This window comes from Perissodus microlepis, chromosome 15 (assembly GCF_051167445.1).
Source record: "Perissodus microlepis isolate ML-2025 ecotype Zambia chromosome 15, ASM5116744v1, whole genome shotgun sequence".
NCBI lineage: Eukaryota > Metazoa > Chordata > Actinopteri > Cichliformes > Cichlidae > Perissodus > Perissodus microlepis.
This window is the reverse complement of record NC_140475.1, coordinates 9542578-9554447: the sequence shown is the minus strand read 5'-3', so window position 1 is coordinate 9554447 and position 11870 is coordinate 9542578. Positions and strand designations below refer to the sequence as shown.

Here is an 11870-nt window from a genome sequence, read left to right as displayed (position 1 = left end):
AGCGTGTTTTAGATGCAGGATTTAGTGATGCAGCAGGTTAAAGGACATGTTTTTGACAGCCGGTCATTCCTGGATTTATAGTTAACTACAGTATATTAAAAAGATTTGGATTTGTTCACCTTTCAGCATCGGCATCATTTTAATTTAGACTAAAGATCATTTTCTATCATTATATATGATCCCAGTATGACTGCTTTTGGCCTTTTGACTTTCATCCTCTCAGTTTCAATTGTTTTTTTGTTTAGTTTTTTATTGTTACTTCCAACCACCTAGGTTTTATTTTGATTGCATTATAAAATCTCCACAGTGAAATGAACCTTTCTCAAACTCTGCACAGGTCACACGAAGCAACAAAAAGCACATTATTTAAATACCAATAAGATTTAATTGCTACAATTACATTTATACAGAAACAAACACACACTTGGTGTTAACTATACATAACGCCATATTACCTATGGGGCATGTTCAAAATTTACACCACTTATTTAAGAGCTGAAGAAACCTTTTTACAGGATTTGGTATCGACTGTTTTTAGTGATACCTGTGTCAGTTACCGAGCCGAGACGTGGGGTCACAGAGAAGTCAGAGGTCAAAGTTATATAAAGTCTCTTGAATCCAGGCTCTGCTTACATGAAAAGCTACCAAATCACAGAGCTGTAGCTGTATGACAGAAGAATGACACACTACATTTAAAAAAAAACAACACAAAGTTTTTTTTATATGGTAATGTACTGCCAGAGCAAGTTCAGCGTGCCGTAGGATTGATTGAGCTCCACTGCAGTGATCAAAGAGCATTCTTCAAAAATATATTCCCTCATTTGGTTTAGACAAAACGAAACCTGCCACTGCTTTACGGCTATACAGGTATCTCACAATTCACATGATTTTACTTTTGAATAATCAATCACGATCCCTCGTGTCCTGTGTGGACAGAGGCGGTGTCATCCAGTAGGACAGAAACGTTTCATCGTAGCATGAAAGCGATCGCTCAGATCAACTTTGCATCGATTTCCAACAAGCTTTCCATCTAAAGGGGTCAAGTGAATCCAAACCATGTCACAACAGCACAATAACAACATCAAAGCCACTCGATCCTCTAACTGTAGATGTGGGGAAGTCAGGTTTTTCCTTTTAATTTGCCACCTGGCATTATGAATTCAAAAGAAAACATTTCTGTGCTCCTCCCTTCCCTTCCTCGTCAGCTGCAGGAGAAGACATGCACAAATGTGTTGTGCATTTTTGGTTAGCTGTACAAACATTACAACATTTGAGTTATTGAAGTTCAATCAGTCAGCAGAGCTAAAGACTTGACTTCAGACATAAACCTAAGGGAACGTATGATAACACAAAGTGACTCCGCGTGCATCAAGATTCAGTTTAACCAACACAATAAGACTGCCGCCTCTGAACATTAGAACTGCCACTCTGCAGAGCGCATCCCATAGCCTCTTTCAGTTGCTCCTCACTTTCGCCGTTTCCTTCTCCGTCAACTCCTCCTCGGCCTCCTCTTTACGAGTTACGAGAATGTTTGTTCTGTCAGAAACTGTCCCGAGCATCTTAGCGCTGTGCTCCAGCGCCTTCGCTCGCAGCGCAGCAATACTGTTCTCCCTCAGTTCCTCTTTAGAAATCGGTGAACCGGTGTCTTTATTCTGCTTCGGCTTATCCTCCTCTATCACTTTATCCACCAATTTCTCTTGTGCCGGTGAAGCTGGTGGCGGTGTCAGGCTGTGGGCTTTTCCTGGAGACGTGTGGATATTTTCAAGAGACTTCTTGTGCATACCTGGACAGGAAAACAGTATTTTTTTTAAAGAAGAGAATGGAGAAGTCACAGATGAAAGAGCTTTCCTGTTGTGATTATTTCTGTGAGTTTAACGAATGTACTGAGATGTTTGACAGTGAAGTAAAAAAAAAAGGAGTGTTAAGGAATGATCCATACATAGGGGATAGATTGGCAAATAGAACCTATTATTCAATTAGAGTTACGTAATTGATTTAAACTAATCAATTGACATGAGGTGAGAGAGGAGATCTGGTCTAATCTGCCCTGATGAAGTAGGATTATCACTGTATTGACTTCTACCTTTTTAATGACATGCTGAGGCCTTTATTGGCTCCTGATTTCAGGCAAGCTAACCCCCGTCCTCGTAGGACACAACTCAATCTCAAACACAGTCCACAAATATATAGGAGTTTTTTTCTTTTTGCATCAAGAGACTTTTTTTTGGACAGATAACGTAAAGGTGGATTCAACCAAAATAAAAGAAGATTGTTTTAATTGTTTAGCATTTGATTCATCAGTCAAAGAAAGGAGAGTGTTAGCAGATTTCTGCAAAATGTGCTTCTGATGTGTATTTTTTTTAAAATGCATATCAAATGATGGAGGATGATTCATAATTAATAAGAGTTGTGAGGGAGGCGATTGACATGTAGTACCCATGGGACTCACCCAGTAACCACGGCGCGTAAGAGTCTGTGCTGCCCTCCTTGGCTGACTTGAGGATGGACTCGGGCAGCGGGATGGAATGGCGGACCATGGCTCCATACAGGCCGTACTCTGCCATCACACTGCTGCGCCCCCAGCACTTCTCCCTTTTTCTCCATTTGGCCCGACGGTTTTGAAACCACACCTGGACAGATAATTTTAAGTGGTGAGGACGTTTTATCACACATGTAATCCCTGAGATTTTTTTTAATGTAAAATTACAAAAAATTCTGTTAGCTTATCACACAGACTCTTCTCTATTTATTCAATGGAAATGTTTGATGGATTTTTATTTTGGTTTTTAATAATAATGGATTGGATTTATATAGCGCTTTTCAAGGCACCCAAAGCCCTTTACAATGCCACTATTCATTCACTCTCACATTCACACACTGGTGGAGGCAAGCTACAGTTGTAGCCACAGCTGCCAAGAAATTTCACGCTCATGTTTCATGGCGAACAAGGACCTAAAGTGACTCTGGCTGAACAGCTGGAATATGTGTGTCTATGTTAGCTCTTGAAACCAGTTTTCTTAGCTAGCCTCTGCTAAACTAATCAGGAGATTGACTAGTGACTGTCAGATATAACAACTGTGCACATCATACATTTCTAGACTAGACGTTAAAATACAGGAACTTTCTGTCATTTCATGGTTTATCTATTACTTATTTACGTTGTTATAGTATGAATGGTCTCAGAAGAGGTCTTTTTCAGTAGGAAAAGCTGTAAAACGTATGAAAATAGAGTTAAAAGTCTAAAGTTTATGTCCTTCACATATTTCTTTGGCGGGCTGATTCTAGCCCCTGGCCCTTATGTTTGACACCCCTGTTATAAAGGCTGTTTATGCATGTGGGAGCAGAACATGTGATATCAGAAGTGGAAAATATTGTCTAGCATGCAGTTAACATGTGTGTGATATGGAAACACATTTGGAGACATTCTGCAGAAATGACAAATATTGTTGCACAATGGAAAATTCTGAAGCTCTGAAAAAATTTTAAACAGTCATTTTCCTTTAATTTCTACGTTTTGCAGCTTTTTGAACTCCTTATAATACAATTCACGTCAGAGTGCAGTAATATTTTATTTGTTGCACTGGGATATGAATGGTAGATTGGAATGAGGCTTAAAAAACATCTTCTTAAAAATGTTTTCTTTTGCACATGCACGTGTTGCACAGTATGAGTCTGAACACACAAACTGGACTTTAATTTTCAGTACAAATGTGTTGAGCCCGTGCATGCTTATCCCGTGTGTGTGTGTGTGTTTCTGTTTCAGGTGCCTAAATTGATTTCCACCAGGCCAGACCGTGTAATCATCTCAGCCTGCTTGTGAATATGGATGAGGAAAACAGGGGGAAAAATGAGCATCCTAAAATGGCCGTGGATGCAGGATGAGATTGTAAGAAATGGTGTGTGGAGTGTGTGTGCCAGTGTGTGTGTGGACATGAGCATGCGTGTGTGTGTGTGCGTGCATGCGTTTTGCAGACCTGGAATTAAAAACGATGAAAGCTGGGTCTGGAAAGCTATTCAGGTAGATCTGACGATAACCTCCATCTCATAAAAAGATGGGCCCCAGATGAGCAATCATGCTTTTTGACAGCAGCAGTGTGAGTGTGCATGACAGCGTGTGTGTCTTTGCTTCCTGCGAGGTGACCCGAGGGGGGCAAAGAGGCTGATTGAAAAATAAGTTAATTTCCAGGCCCGGTCGATGGGAGACAGGCGCTCAAATATCACGGGAAATTAAAATGCTCGTAGCAGCCGGGCACTGGCCCCTGCTCAGCCGCTGACCTCTGCTAATTAATTTCTATGTAGTTATCATTTCATTTCAGGGCTGCGGCCTGCCTCTCCCAGGAGGAGACGTGATAAGTTCTCCTCTATTAACTAATTACAGTGTGAAGGTGAAGTGCCTGCTAATGTGAAGACCTTGTGAAGATGATGATGGAGCAGGTGACTGCTGGCTCTATCTGTCTGCTATAGTGACGGAAGATGTCACCTCTGAGGTAGTGTTCATATTGCACCAAATAGCTGAATCACCTGCCCACGTTTTGATGTCAAAGACATCAAGATGTTAGCTGATGAAAACATCTTCATGTGGAAAATATAAGATATCAGAGTGTGGATTTCTGCTTTCATGCAGAGACATGATCCCACCTGTATTCTGTCTTCTGGTAGCTCAGTCTTCAAGGAGAGCATTTCTCTGGCATAGACGTCTGGATAGTGAGCCTCATTAAAAGCTTTCTCCAGCTCCTCCAGCTGATAGGATGTGAAAATTGTTCTGCAGGAAAAATAAAAGACCAAAAACGATTGGATGCTCTTTTAGTCTTTTTTAAAATCAATCATGCTTTCAGTCTGATTAGTTATCAATGATGATGGCTTTTCTTGCGCCTGTTCATTCATTTCACCTGGTTTTTATTTTTCAGGAAATATCTTTTTATGAAAAAATATCATAATAAAGTATTTTATTATTTTTAGTTGAGATCAGCTTAGTTACATTTTTAAGGCAATATATAGGCACCACTTAAGCCAGAAAATGGTGACTTCAGATTTAATCACCTATAAATATGAATATATCTTGTGTCTTGTGAATAAATACAAATACAGAAAAAAACAAAACGAAAATAAAAATATATATCCTTCATATTTTTTTTATAAAGAGAAAAGCAACAAGAACACGTTAAAAAGAAAAGTCAAAAAGAAAATCCAGAAGGAAATCAGAAAAATCTCCTTATTCTTACGCCAAATACGGCATTAAGTAAAACACCGTAAGCTCACGTGAGCTTCACCGATCATATATGACAGTCACTGTGTCTTGAAGGCCAAACCGACAAATAACGACCTAATATTTCTTTCGGTTTTTTTTTTGTTTGTTTGTTTTGTTTTTACCTGTGTCGTCTTTTCTTTCGTTTCTTGCTCTGACCCATAGAGGATTTGGAGAATTTCTGATCGCCGGAGGAGCTCATATCATCAGAATCTGTGGATGATTTTAAAGGTTAAAGGTTAAAAAATATTATTACTGATAACAATACTACTACTACTGCTACTACTACTAATAATTATAATAACAAACTGGAGCCGATTATTTATTTAAATTATCATATTCATCTTCTTTGATGATAAATGATAAATAAATATAAAAACAACACAGATATTATAATGGAAAATTGAAAATGTGTCACATCACACCTGGAATAAAAAAAAACACAGCCATGTTAAAAAAAAAACTATTTTATGAATAATTTAATAAATTAATGAATAAATATAAATACAAAGGCCTTTTCCGTTCGACCCTAACTTGCGCATTTTCAACACAACTTCTCGTTTCTTCTTCTTCTTATTTGCTTTTAGTGAGACATTTTTCCCTGTTGCCTCACGTTGGTTCGGGGATTTGACGTGACATTTTAATCTTCACATAAACTTAAATATTACAAACACTCCGACTGACTGAAACTATCCTCGTGCTTCAGCGACATGAAGTCTCACCGGAGCTGGTGGAGTGCTGCGCGTCCATTTCCGAGTCCACGCGCGTTGTCCTGTGCAGCGGCTGCAGGTGCACATTTTGCGCCTCTGACAGCACCTCCAGAAAAGCAGGCTGGCTGTAAAACGAGTGTATGCCCTCTGGTCGCAGTAAACTTACGCCGACCCCGAGGCCTCCATGTCCCAGGGCTGATCTGGCGGCCAGAATGTGCGCCCTGTGCGGCAGAGCTTCCAGCGGTCGCCTCGGTGCCGCCGGAGGCTCTATGTTTAGGCCGAGCAGCTCCTGGATCCCAAAGCCGGTGCGCCGCTGCGCAGTGGGGGCCATCTTCCAGGTTGCAGGCGGCTGTTGGTGGGCTCCCCCGTGGCTCATGCAAGTCTGTGAAGCTGATTTCTGTTTATTCTCCGAGTCTGAAAGCACTGCTCCCTCCTTCCCCGTCATGATCCCACTTTTTGTTCCGCTCCCTCCAAAAAAAAGAAAAGAAAGAAAAAAAAGCTAGAGTCCCCGGTGCAGTCCGCAATGTGACGCTCTCTCTTTATCTCCACTGCTCTTTTTATTCAACAGGCGGCAGCCAATCACAAGAGAGGAGAGACTGCATACTAAGTTTGTGGTTGCTCCGGAGCTTTATTAGGGCGCATACGGAATAAATTTTGATGGATTTTCTGTAAAACAGCTACTAGCCTCCGGCTGGTGATGATCAATCACTACTACAGTTTAAGGAGCTGCTTTATAGACCCTCATCGGAAAAACTTTGGGTTTGAAATGACAGCGTATACTCTTTTCCCCTGTCTTACATCGAGAATAAGGCTTACTTTCACTGCAGCTCTTGGCATTTCTATGTGTGATCATCTGATCCGACTCATTGAGTTTAAACAGCCGGATTAACCCATCAAGTCCAGGAAATCAGCATCAAACGATGTCAGTATTGAAAATTACTGGCAAAATAACTAAATAACAAACAAAGAAAACAAGAATACATATGAATATAATTTAATGTAACTTAAACCTGGATAAAATTGTGCTTCTACCCTCTTTAATAGGCCCGACATTCGTGTTTGTTTTCTTACAACAATAAAGGTATTTTGAAGGCCCTAAAAGCTGTATTAATCGATAAACACTACATTTCACAAAGGAGGCCATAATTAGTTAATTCGTCCGTTAAAGACGCGAAATAATCATGCTATGAAATAGTTGTTCTGACGTGCAAATTCATCTTAATAACAGCCATGCTTTCTCATGAATTATGCCAATAATAAATAGAGGGACCAATTCTCTTTGATATAAAGAACAAAAGGAAGGAAAAAAGGAAATCTTTCATAGGTCAAATTTAAGGAAGGGCTCATACACTCACATCTGGTCAACACCTCCTATCAATTAATCAATTAATTCATCTCCTTCTCTGATTGATCCGTTAGCAGCTCCAAGCGTCCCACATAACTCACACGGTGATTTGCATATTCTAATTAGGGTTGCGCACTAAACGTTTTGTCTTTGGTAGCGGTCTGCGCATCTGTTGATAGGTTATTAAGCCTCCCCTCCCCTTTTTTTCTTCTGTGGAGAGCCACATGATAAAGAATACACTGTCCCAGTTCGAGGGTATTTAGGACACACCCGGATGGCAATTATAAACGAGACAAACAGCGGACCAAACGCCAGCGCACAATACAGCAACAGATTGTTTCCCAACAACACCCACCCCTGAGATTCAAGTGTCTTTTTTTTTTTTTTTTTTAGCTTGAGGCCTGATATCACAAACCCGCGGCTGAAAGGTTGCGTTTTAGTGTTTGTGTTTCAGTGGGTTAATCCGATTTCAAAAGTGAGAGCAAACGGAAGAGGTCTTTAGGACGTCAGGGGAAATCTTCTGCAGCTTCCCTTCATTTGTCATTGAATAAACCTCAGATCAAATCCAAAGCCAGTGAGTTGTGAAATGGAATGAAAATAGTCCTGTTTTCCCCTCTTTTCCCGCCTCGAACCTAATCTGCTCTAATCAGCTATTAATCAATTATTGCCGGGTTTCAGTCGTTCGGAGATAATTTGAGGCACACTTTCGGACATCTGGGCGGACAATTACGCCGAGGAGAGTTTATGGAGATGAGTGGACGCGTTGCGGAGATGCGGTATTGTCAATGGGACATGTGGTGATGAATAAATAGGTGGTTCCTGTGGGACTGTTTGGCACCAGTGCGTCAGGCAGTCATTGACGGTCAACCCCAGGTTTGCTGTCGGTTATTGTTGGTTGGTTGGGTAATGTGATCTCGAGATGTGGCATCAACCCGATCAAGCCGATTATTGGCTCACTGTCGTCGCCCAGAGCGTCAGGTTTTAACGCTGCGCGTCACCCTGCAACCTAAGAGAAAAGCCTGATAATATCAGGACTCTGGACTACATTACCTTTTTATTTAGTTTGAGGCACAATGTTTAAAAATTTTAAAATTACCCAAATATCTTAAAAAAGTAGAGAGAGAAGAGAACAGTGAAAATGAGATTACCTTCAGGGACTCAGACAATTTATTAGAGGTGAATAAAGAGATCAATGCCATACCAAATAGCTATGGTAATAAGGTTTCTCTCTCTCTCTCTCTCTCTCTCTCTCTCTCTCTCTCTTTCTTTATTATTATTTTTTGACGTTGTTTGGTCCAAAAAAAAAATTATTACTATTATTATTATTATTTTGTCTTCTTCTCTGATATTAATTTGTTCTGTTATTTTAAATAATTTTAGTTGTGTTACAATAATATCTCTTTTTTTTTAAAGAATTAAAAAAAAGATGTTTCCCACCTCATTTGCCACAATCTGGGTTAAAATACTGGCATTCTCACCAATTTAATTACAAAATGTGAAACAAACTGCATGGCAGGCCTAATCCTACTGTCATTAACAAGGTCGATAAGCCAATTAAAAAAAGAACATTCCTAAATAATGAGTCAAAATCTGTTATGTGATATCTTTAAAATAAACCAGGTTTTTATGAAAAAGTATTTTTAGCTGTTAATCAAGTTTGCCTTAATGTGTTAGATAAAATAGTCAATAAATGTTACTTAAAATGGGCCACATCCTGAGCTGAATCTTAACAGTTATTCCAGATGGTTTCTTCTGAAAATACTGGTATTAATATTAGATTTTATTATTGCATGTCTTGCATACTTTTTCAACATTTTGCCTTCTAAGTGCATTTGCCTGTGATCTGTGTTTATGTGTACTTTACTATGTATACTTGTGCATGTTAGTATTTATACCTGTATGTAAATGTTCACAAACATGCAAAAAACACTCACTAACACATGGAAGCTGTTTTCCAGCACTGATAAATGGATAAATTATTATTTTTTCAGTAGTGGATACAATTTTTCATATTAACATGCAGCGCACAGACTGCTATTTAGCTGACACTCGCTGAAAAAGGAGAGAATAAACGAGGCATTTTGAGTGATAGATTTTATAGTTGTTATCATCCAGACAGCATGCTGAAAAGAAAAGAAAAGAAAAGAAAAAAAGAAAAGAAAGAGAAGGTAGAAGATGAGAGAAACTTTAGTTGAGTACAGGGAGACACTGACACAGACAAATGTCTGCTTTCTAGCAACAGAGTGGCGTTCTAATAATTTAATGCTATGCAAATGTATTATTACATTATGTTCTCAAATTATAGTAATAAAATGTTTTTTTTACACTTTGTAGTTTAATATCCCATTTTATTTGAACCCTTCGTATCTCAAAAAATGTGCAACAACTGATGTTTGATAAAACTTTAGGGCCAGAATAAATACATTTTATTATATCAATACAACACAAAATTATCAAAAAGAAACTGCATGAACATAGTTTAATGTTACACAAAGGATTTTCCTCAATGTCCCAATTGACTAACTAAAACGTGTCCCAGTTTACTTGACAGTTTAGTTGACTGCACACTGTTACTTGTAATCCCTTCAAATGTAGTTTTTTTTTTTTTTCATATCTGTATCTCCGATCCCTGAAAGGACTAAAGCAATAATATGCTGTAATTCTACTGAGATAATTTTGCAGACACTAATTAAATCTGTGAAAATATCCATGTACAATGACAAGTAATGATTTGGTTATAAATAAAAGTCAGGACTGAATGTTGTTGGGTGACATGCAAAAATTTACTGTAATTTATATATATAAATATCAGGCATGGTTTGTTTTGTCATGTTAGAGTTTCATCTGCCCCTGTCTGATCTTTGTCTATGTTTGAGACTCCCAAAATGGCTCTACTAATCTAGCTAATTGCCATTTCCCAGAGCTTGGCATTTAAGAAGAGGAGCTGGGTCACCAAACAGCCGTTGATCAAAACATCCCATTAGAGCAAAGAAGACAAAAAAGCTCCCACAGTCCTAACAATGTGGCACCAGTGCATCAACAGTTTGCTCTGTGGGCACAAAGCATTAATTAGGGCAATAACTTCATGCCATTGCCATTCTATAGTCTCCATTTCTGTATGAGTGCATCTACACTCTGAAGTTTGTCGGGGACTTGCCGAGTGTGCCGCATTCCCCTGTTGCATGTGCAGATGTGTTATTGGCGTAATGAGGAAAACACTATGAGAAACGTGGGAGAGACCCCCCCCCCCAACACCAAAAGTTTCTTGACAAAATAACATTACACATTGTGGCTGCTCCTAACAAGAATTGACATAATTACTTGGGCCCATTTCTTGTCTAATTAGCACATGTCCACAGTAGACAGGGACTAGCAGTTAGGCAGGTGAAGGGAACTAGACAGGCATGGCAGCAGCAGCAACAGCACAAAAAGGGGCCCATTTAGTGTAATTAGGTGAGACAATGCCCCTGACTGTTTTCAGCTATGGCAGTGGCTCAAAATTGGGGGCAAACCGGCAAGCGGACGCCCCGTGAGCTGCATCGCCCCAAGACCCTAATAAGCCCCTAATTGTCTTTTTGTGATTCACATGGGCAGCACCAGCAGACATGAAGACAGCCTATTCCTGGTTTCCTGTGGAGAGTGTGGTGCCTGGCCCAAGGAGAGCCTGCAAAAGTCTCTCAGGGAACTCCAGACAGACATTCATTTCATTTTAGCAGTAACATAGATGCTGAAAATAATGAAAATCCCAAAGAGAGTTACATTTTTACCATTCTGATAAATATCAAGGATTATTTTAAATCTTGTGAGTAAAGTGCAAGAAATTCAACACTTGCAGACATTTAAAAAAATTGAAACATAGAAAAGAACAAATAAAACTCTTGCCAGTACAGCCCATGACAAATAGTATAGTATTCCAATATGTTTCAAGTTAGAGTCTTATTATGAAGTATCCAAATTTCTGCTGTTCTCGCCTGTAATTGGAGTTAATAGAGCTGTAAAGGTTGCTGATGGGAGGATCCACTCTTCTAATATTTATCTTCTGTTTTTACATGACCACACAGCGTAAATACAGTGTCAAACATTACAGTCAAGCTCCTCTAGTACCAGTGACAACAAGAAAACTTTATAGCAGAAAAACCTAATGATAGCTAATTGTAAAAAGATAGTATGCTCTCTGCCAGTGTTAAGATTTTGCATATCAGGATGTATAAAATCTCACCTGGTCTTTACCCGGCCTTGTAATGATTTAAATACACCTCATCATTATTTATTTAACAAAAGCAGTTTGTGAAATTCTATAGAACCACATTTAGCAGTAATAACACGAGTGTTTGTTTTCTCTGTGACTTTATCAGTCTGTCATATCATTGTGGAGAAATTATGGACCACTCTTCTTTACAACGTCCATCAGTGGTCTTTTATCCATTGTTGTATAAGAATTGTAAACTTTACATTTTAAATCTAATGTAGATTTTGGTAAAACATTTTTTTCTGTTTCCAGAGCTCAGTTTTTTATGTTGGTGGGCAGAAGGTGTAATTTTTACATTTCTGAGGTTACTTGCTTGTAAAT

The 11870-nt window shown here is 39.0% G+C and overlaps 1 protein-coding gene across 1 annotated transcript; it reads right to left on the bottom strand.

Annotated features, from left to right (window-relative positions):
• Positions 1-395: 395 nt before the first annotated feature.
• LOC146371697 (visual system homeobox 2-like) lies at positions 396-6447 on the bottom strand. Its single transcript, XM_084953357.1, has 5 exons — positions 5968-6447; positions 5371-5458; positions 4639-4762; positions 2450-2630; positions 396-1783 (listed from the first exon to the last, which is right to left on the bottom strand). Exons 1-5 carry the CDS (start codon positions 6398-6400, stop codon positions 1455-1457), a joined length of 1155 nt encoding a protein of 384 aa, XP_084809483.1. The 5' UTR covers positions 6401-6447; the 3' UTR covers positions 396-1454.
• Positions 6448-11870: the final 5423 nt, after the last annotated feature.